Here is a 24,647-nt window from a genome sequence, read left to right as displayed (position 1 = left end):
GTGATCTCAAGGTCACCTCTTCCTGCCTTTATGCGTCTCCAATTGAATGCAGCTCACTGAATAATACCTTCTACAGTACAAACAATGATTCAGAAATCCAAATAGCCCTCTCTGTAAAGTTTGTTAAATAAGGGGCGAGCTTTTTTTTTTTGTGTACGCTCCAGTGGGATTATGGGTCATGTTTGAACATGTGGGAAGTGCGTGACTGTCTCAGGGTGTAATCTCCTTTTAAAGAGTGGAATTTTTGGTGCCTCTCCCTTTTTTCTTAATTGATTATTTCAATGGGCAGCATTGCCCCTGCTGGCTTAATCTTCCCAGTAATGACTCAATCAGAATGATTTTTTAGAGTTAAAATACACATGAATTTGTGGGTGCATTGATTTCAACCTTTTGCATACTTTCTACATCAATAAAGCAAAAAATTAATAGTTACCAGTAGTAGCTCTTGGAGACACAGTACCTTGCAAAGGTATTCAGCGCCCTTAAAAGTCATCTGAATTACAAATGATACTTACACAGACTGTTCAAGCCAGCATTTTCAGTGCAAATCTGTATGTTCTTAAAGCATATTTTCAGAGTCAAAAATCATTACTTATTATTACTCATACAGTTAAAAGCTGAAAAACGCTCCTTGCATAAAAATTCGACTTTACAGTCTCCATCTTTGTAGAACCACCTTTTGCTGCAATAGCTTTAAGTCTGTTTGGCTAAGTTTCTACCAGCCTTGCACACTGTTTGGGAGAGATCTTTTCCCATTCTTTCTGTCTGATTTGTTTTGTTGACAGCTTGGTTGGATGACACTTGTGTACCGCAGTTTTCAAGTAGTGCCACAGACTCTAATGGATTAAGATCTGGAATTTGCCAGAATATTCATCTTTTTTTGTTGTTTAACCACTCCTGTGTTGCTATGGCCTTGTGCTTGGTATCACTGTCCTACTGAAAGGTGAAGTTTCTCCCAAGCTTTAATTTTTAGCAGACTGAAGCAGGTTGTCTTGTAGTGCCTCCCTGTATTTTGCACCATTCATCCATCCTTCAGATGCCCAGTCCCTGCTGAGGAAAAGCATTCCCACAACATGATGCTGCCAACCCCATACTTTACTGTTGGGATGGTGTTTGTTGAAGAATGGGCAGTGTTAGGTTTGTTTTGAGCTGTGGCTAAAAATCTCCATTTTTGTCTCATCTGACCACAAATACCTTATCCCACATTTTAGCTGGGTCACTCTGATGCTTTCTGGCAAACTCCAGATGTGCTTTGATGTGTTTTTTCTTCAGTAGTGGCTTTTTCTAGCCACCATACCATACAAGCCAGTTGTGTGCAGAGCTCTTGATATTGTTGTCTGGTGCATCTTCATTCCAGTCTCGGCCACTGAAGCTCATTCGGCGTAATTGTTGACCTCTCCCTGGCTTCCCTCGCAAGTCCCCTTCTTGCTATACGCTGCATTTTGAGGGAAGACCCTGTCTAGGCAGCACCTGGGTGGATTGATGAAATCCATTTCCTCACAGTTGATTCAGCAGAGCCCACTGGGATATTCAAACACTTTATGTTGTATATTATTTCGTAGCCTTTTGTTACTGTTAGCATGTCTATAACTATATCTCTAATGTCCGTGACATACTGTTCAGTTTTCATTTTCACAGCTTTCCTTCAGATTCACAGTCTGTCAATGCTACTTGAAATAGAAGAAGTGAACATATTTAGTAATTCACAGGTAGAGCTAATTGTAAGCCAATTGTGTCCTTGTTGGGGCAGTATCTTTCAGCTGTGTAAACTTGGAGTTTGCACAGCACAGGGATTGAATACTTATGCAAACAGTAACAAGAAAGTACAGTATGGAATAAGGATGGCATTAATGGTTTCAGCAGTTGAGTGCAAATTGGAGATGGCTGTTTAAACCCTCAGAGAATTCCTTCTGTCTGATCACTTTAATGCTCAGTATGTCAGCAGTCCATCCGTCTGTAGACCTAATGAACTACAGGCAGCTTGGCTATGCTTCCCTGATCTGTCTAAGAGTGATCCCATCATCCTGATCGGATCACAGACATAGCACTCTTAACCCCCACCCACATCTCTGCTAAAGAGGCAGGATCTGGGCCTGAACCTGAATAGAATGTGGAAAAATCACACCTGATCAAGGAACACATTGGCATGTTGTTAAAGGGAAATGGTTCTGTGACATAAAAACACAGTGTCAGAAATAGAGGACAGACCTGCAGTGTATTTGTGATAGACACTAATGGCAATGCTAAAGGCAGCTTGAGTCATTGTAAGAATTTAACGAGGAGTGTAAAATGTCTCAGAGTAAAAGAGGTAGTTTAGCTGTATTGTGGTGTAAAAGACGACTGTTTTCACACTGAAAAGTGATGCCTTAATGTACTTGATTTAAATGGGTACATCATTTCCTCACAAAGAAAATATATCACATTAACAAAGTTATTGTCAAAAATAAGTTAAGTGAAAGCCAAATTGTACTAAAGTAACACACAGTACTGTGCAAAAGTTAAAGACAAGTACCAGTCAAAATAACCATTATGTACAAGTTATTCGTTTTTTCAGGAAATATTTCTGGAAAAAAAATGATATAAGATAATTTACCTGCATGAGAAAGAAAAAAAGGAAATAAATATATAAACAGAAGTTGTCAAAACTAGAGATCAAAAAATTATTTAAAGGTACAGAGAAATTGGGACTCCTAGTAACCAAGCAAGACCTGGAAGACCATCAAAACTGTCACAATCAGATAAACAGTACTTAAGCTTTTGTTCTGAGAAATAGTAAAAAAATCAAGCTCCACCTTTCTGTCCATCTTTCCATTGTGACAACACTATGTGTCTGAAAGGATATGAGAAAAAAAAGAAAATTTGCAAATCAGAGAAAGTAGCTCCTTGTGTTATCAGAGAAATGAACTGGCCACCCTGGAGTCCAGACCTCAACATCACTGAATGAGTTTTGGAATACTTGGTTTGTGAGGAGCAGAAAATTCAACCAACTTCAAAGACTGAACTTTGAAGATGTCGAAAAATATCCCTGCAGATTTCATAGAGAAACTAAAAGCAAGTCTCTGGAAAAGAATGAAAGGTGTAATAAAGGCAATGAATGCACACACTAAATGATGTTGTCTAGTTGTTGAGGCTTCTGTGTAATTTTCTAAAATTCTATTCTATCCATTCTTCATTTTTTCCTTGTGCTGAAAAATGAATAACTCCCACACAATAGCCATTCTGACTGGAAATAAAATAAATCAAGGGTGGTCTCTGACTCCCGTTCGGACGTTTGGAATCACCGTTCAAAAATTTGGAATCACTGTTTCTGCTTTTTTCAGTGTAGGTCAGCACTCTTGCAGTCAGAAGTTGTTGAACACCCTGATCTGCGGATAAAAGTTTATGTACAACTTTATAAACCATTCTGTTTAGGATCATATTATGTAAAAGCATGTAATGAAAGCATATTGTTTTGTTTTTATACTTGTTTTGTTTCAAAATGCTTTTTAATCAAGCACAGTGATTGATCTGTGCTCTGAGAACAATGACTTATCTTTGTAAGCTTGTCTTTGTGTTAGCATTTCAGTTCACAGGAATTGCTTTTAGAGTATCAGCTATCAACACTGACTTAAGTAACTTGAGCAGCCATCGTTGTGTATAGATGAAAGTGTGTTTCAGAGACAAAGCTTAGTTTATAGATCTGTCAGGAAATGTTAAAAGACTAATATCCTACATTTTTCTTGTTTTCTTGAGGTCCACTTATAACATTTCTGAGAGTTTATGTATCACGATCATAATTAGTTTTTAAATGCCCATTTTCCAACCTTTCTTTATTCCTTTGAATGAAACAAGATGTTTTGTTTCTCATTTACATACATCAGTTGTAAAAATAGGTGGAGCTAAACTGCTCTCAGCTGAACAGGTTCATATATGAAAATACACTTTTGACACAATGAATTTAAAATGGGCTGTTTTGCAGCCTGATTTCCATGTATGGACCATATGTACCAAAGAGTAAGTGGTATGTTTGGAAACTAACAATGTTTACATGCTACATCAAACGGTTTTATTTAAAAAAAAAAGCGAGAACAATTTGTTTCACCATGAAACGGGCCTTTTAAGTCTGCCCTATGTCACATGATTTAATTGCACCCCTGGCTTCTAACATGCCTGTACAGGAATGAGAGCTCACGCTTGGAGCTTTATCATACCGCTGCAGTACAGCTAAAGAGTACAACTTTTCAGAGCATGACTGCAACAGTTTACGCCTTTTCAGCTCAAGATCAATCTGTCAGCTTCATTCAGCTTCATGACATGAATACACACTCTCAGGAGCAAAACAAACACAGATATAGCTGATAAAGAAATTCCTGATTGAATTAGTTTCAACCCCTCATAGTTTCATCAGCCAACCTCGTGGCTTCAGAGATAAGTGTGTTAAGGCTGTGAGGGCCACCCTGTATTCTCTCTCATCAGCTGGCCCACATGCTCTGAACCCTCTGCACAGTTTAAAGCTGATTACTAGTCTGCTTACAATTGGCTGAAGCTGTACAATCCAGACCGTCTGCTCTTACGTATACACTCTGGCACGGCTCTTCAGCAGTTGAGGGGTTTTCTGTGACAGCTGGCTGGAAGGAGAGAGAGGTATGTGAAGCCAGACCCTCTGATGTCACAGGCCGAGGCGTGGCATTAAGGTAGTCTTGGTGTATGTGGGTATTGTGAAGCTGATTCTGTGTCACCCTCTCTCTGGATCTAGGGGCCATGGGTGCTCTGTAAACAGGGGGATTTAAGGCAGAAGTTCTGGAGGTAAGAGAAAATATTGTTTCTTTTACCGGTTAGACAGGTAATTATGAGATAGTAAAATCACACTGTTGAGTGAATGGAGGAGCAGATGTGTGTGTGTGTGTGTGTGTGTGTGTGTGTGTGTTGCTAACTTTGGTTTGTATACAAGCTGTAATTGCCACTACTATCCATTTTACTCATGCTAGTAAAACATTGCATATTTTGGCTTTTTGTGCAAGTGATTTTCTCTGCAGTCTATTCTAAATCCATGCCATTCATTTTAAATGAATAATACTCTGTAGGGCTTATCAAGATATGTTGTTTATTGCATTTCCTGTAGGTTGAAGAGAATAGGTTCATTCCTTGCAGCGCCGTGCATTGTTAAGTTGTTCCTAAAATAATGTGGGTGTAGTCCGGTAGGGAGCAGGATGGTGTCTTGGCACATTGTTCAGAGCTCAGAACATAAACCCACCTTTCCCCACTAGAACAGTGAGCTGGCTGCTTTACAGGAGCTCTGCACCAAGCAGCCGTTTTACAGCCTTTTTAACCCAGGCGCAGTTCTCGGTCATGACCTCAGCTAAGCCGCAATTTAGCACCCCTCATTTGCTCTAGAACACATCTTCATGAGCAAGTCAGAGACTCATATTTTTCTACTTGTTGTTTAGATTTAGTCGGAGTGGTTGTCTTTACCTAGTGATAGTGGAATTCCATGAAGGCCTTCCATAATCTTCTTTCTCGTGAAAGCTGCAGCACGTACCAGCTGTAATAATGAGAAGTGGAATGCATGGAATTTGCGCGACCCCCATGGCTCATTTCTCTCTCTGCCTCCCTACGATATTTGCAAACACATCTGACCTCAGATAACTTTCTCTGTTTCTCAGTCTCTGTCGCATGCATTTCCAGTAGGGTGTATTTATGTACATTTTAAGACCGCAAGGCATCTTTGCTGAGTAAGTAGGAAAAACATCAATCAGGCTCCAGTAGTCACTCCTCTGCCTCCCTCAAGCCCCACACACTTTTAATAATGCCGTCGGAAATGGGCGTGCTGGACTGTTACGCTCGGCTAGTGGCTAAAAATCAGACCTGGCTTATTAGGTGCACGCTTCAGTTCTCGAACAGAGGAAGCAATTTAACCTGCTAAAGCAAGGTAGTGGGTCTTTTTCCTTCCTGCTGAATGCAACCGAGTGATTTTAAGGACGAGTGGAAACATGATAATCTTCATGTGTCATTGCAGCCTTTCATGGGTGAGCAACAGCGCCTACTGCACTTCCTAATGCAGCAACAGTAAAGTAAGCAATAGAATTCAGTTGTATGGTGTTTTCTACCGGGTTGCCCACATTATGACTGCTGATTATGTGCACTGTAGTTTACCCAATTCCAGTGTTTCACAATAAAGTCTGGATCTGGTAAAATGTTATTTAAACAGAATTGAGTAAATCTGACTGCTGTCACCATTAAGGATGGAAAGGGAAAATCACTGACCTACATTAAACCCTACCCACTTTCAGATATTTGGAGAGTTCACAGTTCACATTAGTTCAATATTGCCCCTTGATACTGCTTATAAGTTAAGGTGTGGGCATGTTTAGGATACATGATAATCTCAGAATCATATTGGTCTGAGCAGATAATTGCTTTAAAAAAAAACAGCATCATTTAGATTTGACTCATATTTCAAACCAATATTTGATTATGTATTTATTGTACTCTGAAAGAGCAGAGTGTGAAGTACTGCACTATAATGCCTGCATTTTATTCATTTTACTGCATTTGTTGCCCTAGAAAAAAATTATATATTTTTCCATAATGTTTATCCAGGTGGATATAGTCCCAAGTTATCCGATTTAGAAATATTTATGCATCTGCATCAGTATCGGCAGATATGTATACATATGACATTCCCAATTCAGTGCATCCTCAGGCATTTTAGTTCACATCAAAGTTTCATCACACTGCTCTACTCAAGTGAAAATGAGTCCTGTTCAAGTAGAAATTCAGTACATTGCCTCATTGTGACTTATTGACTCTAGCAAACATCCATTGCTCTTTCATCACCCTTTTTTCCTTCTTATGAATAACATCATTGTTCTCCTGTTCTTTGATATTCCAACTGATCTGAAGTAGATCAAGTAAAGAACTTCCTTCTCCTGCTGGTATTCAAGCTATGGGAAAAATAGCAGTATATACCAGTGTTTCATTGAGTCCCATTCTCTTTCTAAATGGAGTTGTGAAGGAAAGCTAATGTGCCTTGTTCCTTCAATGTCCATGTATTGTAGGAGTATAACTGGCCTAGGCCTAAACCTTTAGAACGACTACCTTTGTGTTGAATCTATATGTTCTTTATGATCATGTGCCCTTCACAGCTGCTTTTCTGACTTTCTGGGTTTCGGGCCTCCTCGTTTAAGGGTACACAAACCATCTGCAGCTGTGCTACATACTTCTCACAGCACCAGGTGTTCCCCAAACAAAGCGGGCGGTGTGCCCACAGCATCTGTTCCCATGTGTTCCTATGGCTGAAGCAGCATGCTGAGTATGGTTTGTTAATGGCATTAATGGCTCGAACACTCTTGGGGGTAATATCAGTGCTTTGGTTATACTCGATCAGTATTGGTTCTGGAATTACTCAAAGCAGTTCATTATTGCCTACGAACTACTGCTCTACAAAATGGGAAGAAATCATATCTAGATGCTTAGGTTGGCCCATTGAAAAAAAGTAAACATTTTCAGTTATTAAGCAGCATGTTCTGTTTTGTGTAAGTTGTATTGCTGGTTTCTGTGTTAGGTTTGTAATTTCTCGCTATAAGGTTAGGTGTGTCATTTATGAATGAACATGCTGTGATCAGACCTCCGTGTAAGCCGGTTTGGGGGGAGGAGGCCTCTTGCAGGTCAGGCTGGAACATGTCAGCCGTTGAAAAGCACTGTGCCACTATGTGCAAACAGGGCTTTGTTTGAGGCACCCCATCACGTGTGCACTGTGTTTACACGCCTGTCTGAATATTAGAGCCAGAGGGGTAAACAGAGCTCTTCACCAAAAAAACTGTACTCACTGTTAAGCACTGCAGAGGTGTTTTCTGGGAGTGAACGTCCACCATCAGTCCAAAGTTTCCATTTCCCTTACAGAAAAACAATCATCACTTCTTCTGTTAGTTAATTAATGATGATGAAAATCAGAGAATTGTCTGAGATGAGGCTTGTGCATTATCGGAAAGAGTTGTGTAATCATTCTTTTGAGGCATTAGAGTGACGCACATTCACACACAAAATGCTATTAGCTAATTTCGGGTGGAATAGAGTGGGGATTTGTAGAGCCTTGAAATATGGACTTTGGACTCTGCAGACTTCTGTTTGAGCACGTATCTAACTTCATTTACATTTTTGGCCAATCAGAGATTGTAGGACTTTAGCCATCCTAAGAAAAAACAGTTTTGCTGACTGAAAGCTGTTACTTTTTAGGTGTGTGTTTTAAATGTTTTACTACATGAACTTTAAAAATACTATTTGGATAATACTTCTATTGAGATTGTGAAAAAAGAACTTGATATCTCTTCAGTGCTCTTTCCATCCTTTGAAAAGCACATTGGAGTGTGGTGACATTCATACCTGAGCTGATAAGGGCTAAGGGTGTTTAGGGGAATTTCCTGTTCTTCAAATGTGTGTGTGTTTTTTGTGTATTTAGAACTCAGAGATAAACTACTTTGCATGGTGGGAAAAATACACATGCGCTCTTAGTTAGGTCTGAGTTGACAGCTTAGTTTGAGCTTGTTTTGATTTCTTCTGATTACTCATGAATGTTTATTTATGTAGCACTTTATATAGCACTTTATATTAGTTGCACCATCTCAAAATGCCGTATACAGTAAAATAAGCAGAGGACTGGAAAAATAAAACATTTCCAATGATAAAGCTACAGTTACAAACTATAGAAGACATTGGCATGGCTTGAGCTTATATAAATTTAATGTTTTATCAGTGCAGTAAGTGGCAGTAACTATGACAAAAGACATTGATTACAGTAAATCAGTCACACCTCTGTAGTTGAAGGAGAAGATGATAGTGTCACATGTAGGGCATTGTTGACAGTGATCATGAGGAGCAAGTCTCCATGCCCTTCACATGAATGAAGAGACATTTTAGCCTCTTTCAGAAGAACTTGTGGATTATAGGGTGATCCAGTTTGTCATTCAGCATACTCAACACTGGTATTTTACTGAGAGTAGTAGCTAAAGTCATCCATCATGTGGAATTTATGTGTGTTTGTATACTGGACTGCTTGAAAATAGATGTGTGGAAATGGAGCAGATGTGCAGTGCTAATGGGAAGTGTGCATGTTCAGATCTTTGCTATTTGAAGGTCAAAGTGTGCCTACTGGTCTGCTGATTTACCCATACAAAAACAAGTGTGTGTTTACTTTGGCCTTTTCCTTTTGCAGCTGTAGTCAAGGCAAAGATAGTCCAAACGTATACATGTTTCAGGGGCATTCTGTCCTGAGCAGAAGGATATTTATTCCACCGGGATGGATTATGTGTAAGGCTCTACAGGGAGCCCACTAAGTCAAATGAAAATCAAGTAATTAGTACAAAATGCAGTGGTTTAGTGTACATTGGGGTATTAGTACAACAGCAGATGTCTTTGTGGGATTTCTTTAGTTGCAGCTGTACACCAAAATTGCCTGGATATTGGTTCTTTTTTTTGTCCCTCTTTCTGGCAGGATTGTCATGTTTGGATTACTTAGACATTTGGACCAAACGTTCTGGTCCTCACAGCCTAATATAGTCTCAAATGTTCATAACCCCTCACCTAAATAGTGCAGCAGCACATTGCATGTTTGTCACAGTGTGGTGCAATAGAGTGAGGTCCTCACGAGGTCCCAGTTGCTAAATCATGCCAAATTATACAGTCATGTCCAGCAGAATATCGAGAAGATGACCTTTTTCCTCTTTCATTTGAGCTTAAAGAGATCAGCATGGGTCTCGTCCTCTGTGCTTTCATCTGGGCCCCCCCCCCATCATCTCACTGAATAAATCACTTCATTTGAGTGTCTTGTGACTTCTGTGTAAAGTGGATCCAAGTTCCCTCATTTAATAGTTGCTTGCTTTGAGCCTGGACTAAAGGATCGCTTTCAGCCCATTTCACGCAGAGTTTGGCCTGATTAGGGTGTTTTCCATGATAATTGAAACAGTTCAGATTCAATTACCATAAATTTTCAGAAATATGACACTAGATTTGCTGGACGATGTTTGGTGTCATTGTGTACGCATGTGTACGAAGAAAATTATACGTAATACTTGCACATTCCAGTTTTGCAGTTCTGGCCATTGCTGCTGTGTTTTCTCACAGAAAAGATCCTCTGGGGCATTTTCCTGACTGTAGGGCCTCATTTGCACCTTTGCTTTAACATGTGTCCAGAGTGATCTGATCATAAGTGGACAGAGCAAATTACAGGTGGGAACAAGGTCCAGTGTGTCTTGGAAACACTGTAATCTGATCACTAAAACCATCTTTGGAGGTGATCAGGGATGCATATGTGACAACATAATATTTGAAATGTGAACGCTACAGTATCTCATTGTGTCATTGACACCTGTGAAGGACTGCCTTAATCAGCTGCGTCGTCATGCAGCAATGGATGCAGATATAGCTTATTTTTTTGCCTCCCATTTGTTTATGAGTGTTAGCAATCCATGCAATCTAAATGTTTGTAACAGCCCTTATGTTTTCATGATTCTGGAGATTTTTGTCTCACAAGAAATGCAGTGAGTGACTGGCACAGTAAATGCGCATGGTGCCCTTCCTCCTGTCACAAAATCCAGTCACATTTGGTCACTTGAGATGCATTCGAGACACATGAAAATGCCAGGTGTAAGTAGCTTGCTGTCCACTGCTGATAAGATCACGTAAGACAGATGTTAAAGAGTAACTACACTCTAAGAACTGTTTTTCGCATTAATACATTAATACTTTTTTCAATAATACACCAGCCTTGCTTGAAATGTGAACACATCTTTCCAACCTGTAAAAATATCATTTTTTTTGTGGTCAGTTCCGCCTCTGCAGTGCCCCTCTGGTTCAAGTCTGTTATAGGCGTGGATGACAACAGTATGCAAATCAGTCAACCAACCGCCCCCTGATGAGGCCCTACTCATGACCAGAGCCATGTAGAAAGATGGCTGTGCTTGTGCCGCACTCATGAATATGAAACCATACAAGCCTAGAGCGAGGGAGTGTTCTAGTTAGTTATTACTGGTAATTCTTAGTTATTGTATTTGTAGATATTGTAGTTTTTAGCCTTTTAGACTTAACTAGCCTTATATTGACAACGTATGATTAGGTAACCCGACAGACCAATTAAGTGAGAATTCTTGTAATTCTCCTTATAGCTTCTGATAAGTGCCATGAACACCTTGCAGAACGCAAAGGTTTAGGGCCACTGCAGCATGCAACCTGTTTGGTACGATACAGTCTCCCTGTTATACTTCTGTGCTCGGACAGGCAGCATGCTAATAGCTAGGTTGTGATGCTGGCAATGCTAGAGAAGGGCTAGTGTAAGCTAACTAGCATAGGCTCAAAGGTTGGGTTAGCTTTTTTTCTGCATGAACTTTTAACATACCGCGGCCACCTCCCTACTGCAAATGTTCTCATCTCTCAAGTGAGAGATTTGTACAGTGCCCACGTGCACCTGTATAGAAGGAAATGGTTCCCTAATGGCCTAATAGAAGTATGTTTTTCATAGCTCAATGTCAAAATGAATGCAACTTGGACAGTGTTCAAAGAAATCACTTTATTAATTCGGAATGCAGTACATCTGAGGTTATGACCGTCCCATTTTTGAGCATTTTTCAAAGTTGAGCTGGGGTGGAGTTAGCTGAAAATAGTGGGGTATAGTTACGCTTTAATACCAAGTGTGAACAGGGCCTAAAAAACAGTTTTTACATTTCTGCTCATTGTACACTTTAAATGAGGAAAGCATCCCAGCCCAAACTAGTTGATTGTATTGTATAATGGACAAACAATGCACAGCATTACCACTTCATGGCTTTAATCAAATCTGAGCTGTGCCGTGTGGGTGGGAGTACAGCTGGCCACTTTCCCAGTTTGAATGGTGGGTTAAAGATTCTGTCTGTTCGTAAGTGTAGGCTTACTCTTGCAGCTGTGTGCCAGTTATATACTTGAAAGGACATTTACCACTGTTCAGTTAGTGTACAAAGTCAATTCAGTATGTTTTTGAGTGAACTGAGGGTATCAGAATACTAGTCTTAATTCTAATAGCTCTTTACTGACCGAAGCAATTTCAGAATGACTATATTATGTCTGAAGTAAACTCTTTGCTTCCTTCAAATGACAGTTCAGTGCTGTAGTCCAGGTGACCATTTAATCACTATCATTTGCTGGAAATGGAGCCTAGTCCTCTGTTGCACCACAACATGTAATGTGATAGAATAAACACTATCATTGCTGCTAGCAATGAGAACTGCTCAAGGAGCGTGTGAGGTACTCAAGAATCAGGCACAATGTTGCCTCTTTTTAAAGTAACATCTATCTCTCTGTCCTTTACAGGAGGTCATCTAAAAGCAAGGCTCCCCCTCCTCCACCGGTGCTGCATGGTACGTGTGTGGCGCCAAGCGATCCCGCATTCCCCCACGCTGCTATGGAGCAGAAGGAGAATCTGTTGGAGCAGGAGCTGCTGCTGACAGTAGTGCTGCCTGAGGGAGTGGAGAAAACTACAGCTGTACATGGCAGGTGAGGTGCTTAAGCAGTGCCCTAAGGCAGCTGAGATGTTCTAGAGATCTTCTAATAGTGCTGTATGACAGGCACAATCCACAAACAATTCAGATGAAATGTTCAGGCGATTAACCTGTGTAGCTTTGGGGCAGGGAGATGCTGTAGTGCTGCTTGAGTTCAAATCTAATAATAATAATAATAATAATAATAATAACATCTTTATTTATAGAGCACTTTTCACACCGGTGGTATTAAACGCTATGTTAAAAAGATATGTTTTCAAAAGTTTCTTAAAAGTGTGCACTAAGCTGCAATGTCTAATAAAAGGTGGAATTAAGTTCCACAGTTTAGAAGCATAATAACTGAAAAAGGCCTCTCCACATTTTCTATAATTTACAGAAAGTATTTGTATCTGCAGTTCTAAAATCACATTTTGGATCTGCAGATCTAAAATCAAGTTTTGGAACGTAAACAGACAGACATTCTGTGAGATAAGAGGGTGCTAGGTCATTTAGAGCTTTAAAAACTACGAGCAGAACTTTAAAAACAGCCAGTGCAGTTATTTCAAAATGGTAGTGATATGAGCTGTTTTTTGTTTTTTTAGGATCTGTGCTGCTGCATTTTGTACAAGAATTGATTGTTTTCTTAGGAAGCCTGGTAAAAATAGCATTACAGTAATACGTTCTGCTTGTAATAAATGCATCTGCAGCTCTATGTCTTTCTCATTCACTTTTGCCCTTGTTTGGCCGTTCGTAATACTATACTAATGGTGCAAAGCTTTCTAAAGTACGCTTAAGAGACCTTGGTCTGAAAGACTTATCTATGTCTGACCAGTATCGTGACTGCAATTTAAATTACAATTATTTTCTATACATTAAGGTCCAAGACTTTCTTTTTTTGGCCAAGAAGAGGCCTAGCATGTCCACTTTTCTGGCTTGGGCCTTGAACATTAAATGTAATACACTAGACTGCCAGTCAGTTGTGGTTGTGGTTGTGTTCTTATGTATCCAGAACATGTTTTTGGCTGGCTGAGTGGTCTAACTTATCTGCAGGCAGTTCACAAGCTCTGTGTTTTTAGGTTAAATGTCCCCATCTTAAGCTTGTTAAGCCAACATTGTTGATAACGTAGGCTAAAATTGCAGCTCTTGCTATTTGAAAATTGTACTCTTTTATGTTGTAATTTGGATATAAAAATGATGAATCTTGCAGCCTTAGAGAGGCTGCTTCCTGAGCACAGGTGCTATTTTGCAGGTGATTAGACAGGTGCTGCCCAGATGCTGTATGAAGGTATTGCACTGGGGCTTGCACTTATGATATTGCATGCTATAGGCTAAATGTGCATGTCTATAGATACTACTGTCTAAAAAAATAACTAAATGCATGCCTACAGAAAGACTTTAATAACGCTGCTTAGCAACTGCACCTCTGTTCCAAACACAGGGTGATGAAACCCAAATGCTTAAAATCAGTAATCAGGAATTTCCAAACAGCATCACAGGCTCCTTAGGACTAGATCTGAAGTAATACATCATGATAAATGTACAACATTGTGCAATTTAGCAGTTGCATAATTGTTTTGAGAAACCTTCTGCTCTTGCACTACCATAATCTAGCTTGGCAGTTTCAGTGCCTCTTGATTGGGATGTTGAGGTAGTTCTTATCTCATTTGAAGAGCTCTCACAGTAAATTAACACCTACAACCTGTTGTCCATTTGTGGCTAAGGAGACCCTACGTCAGCCCCCTTGTTTTTAAACAGCATGCAAATCCCAAGTGAAGAGACGTGACCTGTGCTGAACTTTTGATTTTGAGGACATAAGTGTGGAGGACGTGGTGCAAGTGAGATCATTAAACTCATGAGGGCATTACGTCAGTTTTAAAGCAGTTGAAATTGCCGTCTCACTGAGTCAGATGGGTGGTGCTGCAGACTGCTGCAGTGAGGTTAGGATGGAAAATGAGAAGAAGATTTTTATACATCTAGGGTTCAGTTCATTCAGTTCAGTCTTTTATCTGCCCTGTAGGTGTATTCATAGCATGAATATATAGCACAGTCACTATTCAGTCGTCAACATTCAATATTTCTTTTCCCCAGTAATCCAGATAAAGTCTTTAGAGCTGCCATTCATAGGCTCCTGAGTGGTGAACTGCCAAAATTACTGTGCTGCCTTCATTCTTGCCAACGATTGGTGCTGTTATGCAGCATAGGCACAGACTGGGCACTTGAAAGACTGGCCATTGTAGAGGATTTAATTGGGTGAAAAGCAAAATACTTTAAATGGCTTAAAAAAACAAATAAACCAACAGCTCTGCATCCTTTTATGCTAGAAGTGAAGCTAGGTTTAATATAAAAGAATTAAGTAATGAGTTGCTCCACTCTTTTCTGCTTCTGGATATACTGGGAGAGCTCTAGCCTTTAACTAAGCAGGATTAAACTGTAGCCAGTGTATTTCCAAAGGCCTCTCCGATCCTGACATTCCAGAAGCAGTTGGAAAGCATTGTGTAGCTCATTCTGTGTCACTAAAGGATTTTCCACACTCAGTATGCTATATGGCAGAAGGATTCTGCAGCATACATATTGTTCTTTTACACTTCGACTGAAGGGAAAAAAGAAATCAAAATTAATAACAGCAAGAATTTGAACTGCAGTTATGTTAATAAAATAATTAAGGCATCAAAGTGCCAGTATATCAGAGAACCTTGGAATTTACAACCCGTTGACTTTGTCCAAAAATTACTGAACACAACGAAACAAAATATGTTTAATAACTGTTCATAAGGCAACCATTATTAAGTTTTTTTAAGGATCGTTCACCCTCCAAATACGTGGTATGGTACGTTGGTTAGAACCCAGGAGCTTCATTGCATTTGTTTTTTCCACTGGCATGATATTATTCCTGTAAATGAATATACTGTGCTGCACATTCAGTACTTTTCACAGATTCCTAATGATAATCTTTTTAATACTGGCAACATGCTTAGACAATCTTAATCTTTGGCTCTCTTTACATAAAATTATAGTAATTGACCACTCTTCACTTCAGGTCATCATACTGCATGCAGTGGAGGTGATCTGTCAAATGTCCAGTAGTGTAAATAGGTTTTATCTGTATTTGTTTTGCAGTAAGCCCATGATGGACCTGCTGGTGATGCTGTGTGCAAAGTACCATCTGAACCCATCAGGCCACACCATCGAATTGGTCTCCACCAACAGGAACCACATAAAGTTCAAGCCCAATGCCCTTATCGGAGCGCTGCAGGCTGAGAAGGTTCTGCTCAAGCCCAAAGGCATGGAGGACAGAAACAAGAAGACTGGGCCACAGATGCCAGAGGTAAAGCTCTGGTCTCTAATTTGATCCTGAAAGTGCAGCATTTTCTACGTATACACAGCAATCTTTCTGTAAACATGCAGAGACTTCACTTTGTTATTTCTTTTCTCGTGCACTATGTTTAGCCTTTTGCATTTACTGAGTGGTTTGATGTTTGTGAATGCCATCCCATTTAGTGAAAATGCTCCTGGGCTCCATTTCTCCTTCTCATGTTTCTCCTTGCATGTCTTCCAGGATATCTGATTGTCTCTGTCTCTCCCTCAGGCTACAGTGCGTATGGTCATAAATTATAAGAAGACCCAGAAGACAATTTTGCGGGTGAACCCTCGACTCCCTCTGCAGGAGCTACTGCCTGCTATCTGTGAGAAATGTGAATTTGAGCCGCAGAGCACTGTGCTGTTGCGGAATGTGCACTCAGAGGAACCGCTGGACCTGAGCAGCTCCCTCAATGAGCTTGGGCTCAGGGAAGTTTATGCGAGAGACACAAGAGGTACAACCAATAACTCTTGTGGCTTGAAAACTCTACAAGACTTTTACAAGGGATGCACTAATATGAGAGTTTTGAGTCAATGCTGATATTTAAGATTTTTTATGTATGTACCTGCCAGTGCTGATACATAAACATTTATAAAATGTAGAAATTGGGACTGTCTAGATTAGCATTATGAAGAAAAATAACAAATAATTTGTAGAGGGTTACAAATGCAGTAAAATGAACAAAATGCAGATAATCTGTCAAATAAGAAATGATTTGCTGATACTGATATGATTCTGATATCATCATGCATCCCTAATTTCCCTCCCTATGAATGATCTTCTCCACACTAACTTATGTCTTTGGCATTCTATTCACTTGATATTCATTGTTCTCCAAACAGTTATTAGTCCAGCAAGCTTCCCTCCATCGCCAACCCATTCAGGTACAACTTGTCATGCATTTAATTGTAATACTTTCTGTTGAAATCAAAATTTCCTCACAGTTTACATGTTTAAATCAGACTTTTCCTGTACGTTTCAGTATATATTCTATTCTAAGTATCTATTCTTTATTTAAATAAGTAACTACAATTTGTGAATTTATCCAGCAGATATAATTCAACCGGGCAAGGACAAACTCCAGAAAGAAAAAGAGAATAAAGGGCTGTTTGGCTTGTTTAAAAGAGGAAGTAAGAAGAAACAGGATCAGGTAGGTGCTCTTTCTGTTCTTCACTTTTGAAATTTTTTAAACACATGACTATTTTCATCAGCTGCTACACTAAAAGCATTATACCTCTGAGGTCACTTGAAGACAGTAGAGTGGATATCAGTTAAAATGGTCTTCAGAAAGTCTAGTCACTGGTACTGAAAGTTTAGGAGTCGAGAGGGAAAGGGGCAGGACTAACAACATTCTGAAAGTCATTTTCAAAGCTAATTTGTTTGACACTGCAGGGAGTTCATGGCTGATGGAGTGGAATGTTTGCTTTGGGTGCTCTTTAAACTTTGCATGGGCAAGTACTGAGCTGTGCCATTGGTCAGTGGTCATGCTTGTCCTTGTACACAAATCAGGAGTTTTGCTGACTTGGGACTGGCTTAATCTCCAGAAAGCACCTGGCAGTCAGGGGTGTGGGAACTGTGATTGACTCTTTCTTCCAAAAGGCTGTGAAAGTCAGGAAAGTTTTGCTGTTGTGTCTCTCTTTGAAGGCTTCGACAGTAAGTGCGCCAGCATCTCCAGTCCACAGGAAACAGAGGCCCGTCAGCATGAGTTCCCTCAGCACACACTCGCCTACATATGACTCCAACACTATGCCTTCAGACACACCGAAGAAGAGGCGCGCCCCCTTGCCCCCTAACATGATGCCCTCTGACCTCAATCAACACAGCAACGCTCAACCTTCCACTCATGATGGAAACCAGGTATGTGCTTAAATGATCCTTGCTTTTGGTTAACACTCATCTTCAAAATCAACGCTGAGCTATTAGTTAGATTTGTTATCAGCACAAGGTTACTCTCTGCTTTGTTTAGTCTTCATCCTGTCACATCTTGACGTCTCTCACGCTCTCGATCAAAACTGCATGGCCAAACTTTGCTTTGCTAAAGCAAAGTCTCAATTCAGTCAGCTAATATTATTGTGATTGAATGCAGCCAGGTGTCCTTTAGCTACACTGCCTGTCAAACGTTTTTGCCTTCCTCTTGCCTTCTTTTGAATGTTTCCAAGTAATATGTGGTTTTCACTATTGCTTTTCAATTAAAAAAGAAAAATATGCAGTACTGTGCAAAAATCAAAGGCCACCCTTCATTTATTTAATTTCTTGTCAAAATGGCCATTACGTACAAGTAATATTTCTCATGGATTAGACATAAGATAAACCACTTTCATAAGGAAGGGACGAGTCAATGGAAAATAAGTGAAAAAACAAGAGTTTTCAAGCCTGACGTTAAAAAATGGGACTCCTAACAACTGTGCAACCTGGTAGACCACCAAAAGTGTCATCAGATAAACAGTACTAAAAGCTTTCATCTTTGAGAGAGAAGAGAATCAAGCTCCACTCTTGCTTCTGAACCAAAAAAAACTCCACAGGTGTTTCTGTCCATCCTTCCACTGTGATAACATAATTCAGCGCTATGGTTCTGAAAGAATGTGTAGCTGTCAAGAAGCCCTTACTAAGGTAAGGAAATAGAGAGCAACAAAGAAGCTGCTGGTGTTCTCAGAACAATGGACTGACCGCCCCAGATCTCAACATCTGTGAATGTCTTTGGGATTACTTGGATTGTGAGGAGCATAAAATTCAAGTTCTAAGACTGAACTTTGGAGGTGTGGAAAAATATCCCTGCAGATTTCTTTGCAGAACTGAAAGTAAGTCTCCCGGAAATAATGGAAGCTGTAATACTTTTTCAAATGGACAATGGTGCACACACTAAATACACTAAAAAAAAAACATTAAGTTGTTGAGGCTTCAGTGTAATTTTTTCTGGTAAATACGTTTCCTGCTTTTTTCTAAAAAAAAAATGAACAATGAATAACTTGTACTTAATTGCTGTTTTGATTTAATTAAACAAATTAAGAGTGGTCTCTGACTTTTGCACTGTATTGTATTTGCAAAGGATTTACATAAATCGGCCATTTACTAATTCTTAAGTATATTTTGCTCAGTTTTGTGTTTATCAAAGTGGTATGTAGTGTAGGATTTGTCTAAATGATTACCAGGAAAGTAAAACGTAAAACTTGCTTGCAAAAAAAAAAACTGACAAAGAAAAAACGTTATTTGTGTTAAAGACATCATTAAAGCTGTTACTTAAGACAAAAGCTTGGTGTCTCCAAACTTCTGATGAGCATCGTACATGGTGTGAGTAACCACTCTGCTTTGTGAAGGTCACTGGAGCTCTGAGTCGTAGCTCCTCAGCCGCATCCTCCCTGAAGAGGAGCAAGAGGAAGGCCCCGCCGCCCCCCACCTCCCCCGGCAGTCCCCCAGCAGCCCCTGAAGAAGCTCTGCAGGACAAGGCTGTGACAGGTCAGTCTACAGCCTCTGGCAACCATTAAACACTTACACATACACTGATCCAACATCTGTCCTCTTCATCCAGCAGCAGCCGTACCCTGCTCCACTCTGGTAAACACACTGTCAGTATGACAAGGACGCACAGCTGGTCTTTAAAAAATGTCTTGTTATGTTAAGTGTTAAAGTTTGTTTTCAAAAGTGTCATTTTTGCAGTTTTACCATTAATGGTATGTGGAGAATTCTGAGGTTTTCACCTTGACAGATCTGAACAGCTGTACTTTGATTGGCTTGTAAACAGAGAGAGGCATAGAGATGGGAATGTGTCGACAGTACAGGCTGCTTACAGGTCACTTCTGTATACATTCTGCCTCCTAGTGGTCTAAATGGGATATCACTGCTCTTTTACAATCACTAATCTTTCCTCTGCCTTTCCATTTTCTCTCTTCTAAGTTCATGCACTTCTAAAAACTCCTCTTCTCTGCTTTCGGTCTCCAGGTAAAGCACACCCTAGAAACAGAACACTGAAACTAGAGATAGAGTTAGAGTTCAGTTGATTTAACATCATTGTACGGCTATGGGACCAAGAGGTGGCTGATTAATAGCTTTTTGCATTAGATTTGAATGCTTTTATCTGCGTAGTCTGGCAGACACGCACACCCAACAAGCATGCAAAACAGCACATGAAGTTCCACCTGTGTGTAGATCTATATACAGTACTAAAAAAGCTTCTGTATTTCTTCCATAAAAGTCTTACACAGAAGTGACTAAAATGGCTGCAGTTAGTGTTTTAAAACCTGTGCATATCCAGCTTCTTTAAAATATGCAGTATTTGAAATACAGAACATTCTCCTCATACTGCAGCACATATAATAGTTTTACTGGAGTTTTTGTGCTGTGACATAATTGTTTTCTGACTAAAATTCCGGTCATTTCAGTTGGGTCACTTAACTGGCCCAGCTTCGATGATGTCAGTGGAAAAAGCTAAATTCAATTGCGGCTCAGATTTCCTTTGTTAAAATGTGAATAACTGCAAATCTCGTCATCCTTTTTCCACCATAACTGTAAAATGAAGGACGCAACTTATGCTCGAATTCTTGGCACCGTCAACTCTTTAAAATGTGCAGAGCTTCTCTCTTATGGGACACAGTTTTGCCCAGTAATTATTTTTGTTGCTAACTTTTTTTGGTGATTTAGTCTCAGTTGTATACTTGTATACTAAAAACACAAATTTGATTTGATACTGCATTGGATTAACACTTGAGGCTAGTAACAGAATGTGGAGGCTTTAATCAGTCCTGTTCTCAGGAGTAGGAGAGAAATTCACTGGACAATAACAGACTTTACAGTAGGAGTGGGCAGTATGACAATATCTTTAATTATCCTGCTAAATTAGTGCACAGTACATCACAATATCATCTTCAGAACTTAAAGTACACTGACTAACTACATGTTACACTGCAGTGAGAGCTTAATTAGTTAAGCAATGTGTGAAATATCGAGTAAAAGTAATTATACTCATAGTTTTTGATAGTATTTTAAATTATGCCACCACTGTTTATTTTGGTTTGTTCTGACCTATCAAACCTCAGAAAAAGAAAGTATTATGATGCGGCTCACGTATCATGAAAATCGTGATGTTATAGTTTTGCCACATTGCCCACCCTCACTCTACTGTATTATTTTAGTACTTGTACTTTGTGTGATGTAGCTAGGTACATAAGCCATTGTTTATCATAGTTCTTCCTGCACTGTGTCACTTCCTCTCTTGCTCTTAAATCAGTTACAACTCGCCACTTTTCAGACTGACCAGAAGGGGGCATATGGCAGCCTGGCTTTGCGGTTCTCTCTGCTGTCTGCTGCTTCTTTCTTCTCTTATGAGATCATCTCATCCTTTTTCTCCTCATGTGGTGGCCTCTTCTTCTTCTTTCACCATTATTTGCTTTTACTTATGTTCTTCTCAGTGTTTGTCATTTTCCCTTTTTTCTTTTTCTCTTTACTGTGTGTGAACATTTTTTTTGTCAATGTTTGAATAATTTCATAATCATTTTGTAATCTTGTTTAGTACAGGCATGTGTATGACAGTGTTGAATTGCATATATGACAATGAACACTAAAGAAAATAAACTATTTTTTATTGTACGTGTTCTTTTTAATACTACAGTGGTGTATCACAATCTCAGTAGTCTTGTACTGTGATCTGATAGCACTGTTTTGTTATATTCATGTTTGTTTTTATAAAAGTAATGCACTGATGCTTGTTTATTAATCTGGGAAAGGAACTCATTGTGGTTTGGTTCCATTAGTTTTATTAACTTTTTTCAGGCTTTTCTCCATTGTCATGCTGTCCTCTCTCAGCTTTTAATACCGTGCTTTATTTTCGTCAGTGAACATAAGTGTGCCTCATCCGGGGAGGTAACCTAACAAGAGCTCTCATTGTAACCATGACATGTTTTACTTTTCAAAATGTCTCTGTGATACCAAGGGACCGAGCACTGAAAGCACTCGTAAAAACGCATTGTTTTGCTTAGATGTGATAGCAAGTTTTCCATAAAAGCAAGTGAGGGAGCGAGGAGGGGGACTAGCTTTTAGGGAGTAAGTGCACTCTAATCAGGGATTTGAATCTACAGACAGACTCTGCTCGTTGTTCATAACCACACAAAAGCAGCCTCTTGAGACATGGGAGGGATCCTTTGTTCAGTTTGCTTTCTTCTAAGTATATTTTTCGAATGAAGCTGCAAACTTTCTCTCTGCTGCACTGAGTTTTCTGATCTTCAGTGACATATCCCTTTATTCCACTGTATGTGTGTTTGTGTGCTGCATTTATAATGAACCTTTTGTCTTTTGTAAGTAGCTTAGAGCTTGAAATGTCTTACAGTATGTCAGTGGTATGTTCTGAAGTCTTGGTAATAAAGTGCTCCTAAAGTTTGGACTAGTCTCTGACTGCCTGTGTCTCCAGCCCTGCCTAGCTCCCCTGCCGCCAGCAATAATCGACTTCACAGAGGAGGAGAGGGAGGCATGGAGAAAGGCAATGAAAAAGGGAGGGGGGGACAGAGTGGAAAAAGAAAGATAGACAAAGAAAGGGATTAAGATATATAGGGAGAGAATGGTAGGAAAAGACAAGAGCATGGAGGAGAGAGAGGAAAAAAAGGAGAAAAAAAGGGAAGGAGAAAGAGAGGGAGACACAGGAGAGAGTAAAGCCCGGATTCTGAATGTCTGTATCTATATCCATGACACTCCACAACTCAGAGATAGAGGGAGCGAGAGAGAGAGAGATCACAGAGCGCTCTGCAGAGAGAAGCTCTCTCTTTGAATATTCCTTCTGCTCTCCAGTCCCCAGCGACAGCCCTTGAAGTGCTGAATGCGGCGCTGGCGGAGGGCGCGAGGGAAGCGAGACGTCTTAATTAAGAGCGATTCACTCAGTCTGAAGAGCGGTGCGCTGCAGCGCTTTGGCTTGCCTGCTACACTCTCACATTAATACTGAAAATACCAAATAACCCACTCCTTTCAGCCCATTATGTAAGCTGCTCCTGGACACTGCAGAGGAGAATATGGATGTCTTTATTAGCCCATGCTCAAAACTGGCCACTGATCTTCCTCAAAAAAATGGAGTAGACAGAGAATCACCCAGATATTGTTTGAAACTCCATAGGCAAAGCTCCAGCATACAGAACTTAGCTAGCACATTTTATAACCCAAACAGAGTTATTAAAATACTATTCTAAATCTTTTATCTCCATTTCAGAAGTGAGACAGCCTATGCACCAATTTAATGCAATTTGATTTTACTTGTATAATGTCTTTTCCAATAGACATTGTCACAAAGCAGCTTTTCTGAGACCTGGGCACAGACCCCTAAAGTGCAGGCCAACTCCCTGAGACATCAAGGAGAACCCTTAAGAGGAGCCAAGCCTCAAAAGGGAAGCCCATCCTACGCTCTATGACAGCGCTAAATGAAGTTATAGAAAAAAAGAAACTTGAAATATACATAAAGAAGATAAAAAAAAATGGCACTCAGAGGTACAGAGCAAAGAGTTGAGTTAATCCAGTTACCAAAGGTCTAGGCCATCTTTGCCAAAGGTTCTTTGCTGGATAGTGCAGATAGTTATAGAAATATACGTTCTTGAGGTATTTTATCACAGTATACTCAATGAAAGTTGTCTCTAGAGCACTCAGGGTGGTAGCATGTCATGGTATATAAACATGCTCACTTTAACTCCGGCAACACTTTGAGTATCTACAGTACTGTGCAAAAGTCAGAGACCACCCTTCATTTATTTAATTTCCAGTTCAAACTGTACAATTTATTCATGTTTCAGCCATACATATTTTGCCTTTATTTTTAGCTTCTTTTCAAGAGACTTACATTCAGTTTTTGATAGAAATATGCAGGAATATTTTTCCACTTTTCCAAAGTTCAGCCTTAGAAGTTGGTTGCATTTTATGCTTCTTATCATACAAGTAATCCCAATTAAAAACTCTCATCAGTCTATAAAAGCTTAGTCCACATCATTGTAGGGCAAGATTTCTTTCAGAAGCCATAGCATTGAGTTGTCTTCTCACAGTGGAAGGATGGACAGAAACACCTGTGGATTTTTTCAGATCTGAAGCAAGAGTGGAGCATGATTCTCTCCTTTCTATCAGAGATAAAGCTTTAAGTACTGTTTATCTGATGATGACAGTTTTGGTGGTCTAACAGGTCTTGTACAGTTGTTCACAGTCATGTTTTTACTGTATCTTTTAAGAATTTTTTGAACTCCAGTTTTAGAAACTCCTGTTTCTTCATGTATTTCCCTTTGACTTTCCCCGTCCTTATGCAAGTGGATTGTCTTACATCTAATCTTCTCAGATATATCTCCTGAAAAATAAATAACTGGTACTTAATGGCTGTGTTAAATGGACAAGGGTGGTCTCTGAGTTTTGCACAGTACTGTATACAAATATCATAGACTCTTTGTAATGTCTTGGTGGCTTCTTTCAAACATTTGATGCAATGCTACAGGGTTGCCATCGGCTCTTGAGGAGATCCAGGAGAAAGAGGAGAGTCTTATGTCCATGGAGGCCCTTGATACCCCTGTGAGTTCCAGTCCTACAAGAGCCAGTCCCGTCAGCCCCAATCCTGAGAGCCCCAGCCCTTTGCAGGAGCTGCTGGAGGATGACAGCAGCATCAACCTGTCTGCTGATGTCTCCCTGGATTCAGGTAGAGCAGGCACTGCCTCCCCCTCTCAAGACTCAGAGATGGAGAACATGGCGGCACCCGGGGGAAACTCAGAAGAAGTGTCATGTGATTTGACCACAGATGGCAAGTACGACACTATTTCGGAGAAGAAAATGTGCTTTTTTTTAGCCTGATTGAGTTGCCAAAGCTT

At 39.9% G+C, this 24,647-nt stretch overlaps 1 protein-coding gene across 4 annotated transcripts in view; it reads left to right on the top strand.

The window, feature by feature from the left end:
• The window catches only part of cobll1b (cordon-bleu WH2 repeat protein-like 1b), a 42,499-nt gene that overhangs the window by 11,737 nt on the left and 6,115 nt on the right, over positions 1–24,647 (top strand). Inside the window, exons 1-9 of one of the 4 annotated variants that reach the window (XM_036567860.1) lie at positions 4,675–4,785; positions 12,316–12,498; positions 15,600–15,807; positions 16,069–16,294; positions 16,683–16,724; positions 16,890–16,990; positions 17,485–17,697; positions 19,155–19,293; positions 24,281–24,584. In XM_036567860.1, coding sequence (XP_036423753.1) covers positions 12,407–12,498; positions 15,600–15,807; positions 16,069–16,294; positions 16,683–16,724; positions 16,890–16,990; positions 17,485–17,697; positions 19,155–19,293; positions 24,281–24,584 — 1,325 coding nt within the window. In that variant the 5' untranslated portion in view covers positions 4,675–4,785; positions 12,316–12,406. Of the gene's footprint in view, positions 1–4,674; positions 4,786–5,775; positions 6,006–12,315; positions 12,499–15,599; positions 15,808–16,068; positions 16,295–16,682; positions 16,725–16,889; positions 16,991–17,484; positions 17,698–19,154; positions 19,294–24,280; positions 24,585–24,647 lie in introns of those variants that run through there. The other 3 variants (XM_036567869.1, XM_036567852.1, XM_036567845.1) reach the window with 3 other exon arrangements.

Source organism: Colossoma macropomum, unplaced genomic scaffold (assembly GCF_904425465.1).
Source record: "Colossoma macropomum unplaced genomic scaffold, Colossoma_macropomum, whole genome shotgun sequence".
Classification (NCBI taxonomy): domain Eukaryota; kingdom Metazoa; phylum Chordata; class Actinopteri; order Characiformes; family Serrasalmidae; genus Colossoma; species Colossoma macropomum.
Note: the sequence above shows the minus strand (reverse complement) of the source record. Positions and strands in the feature narration are given on the sequence as shown.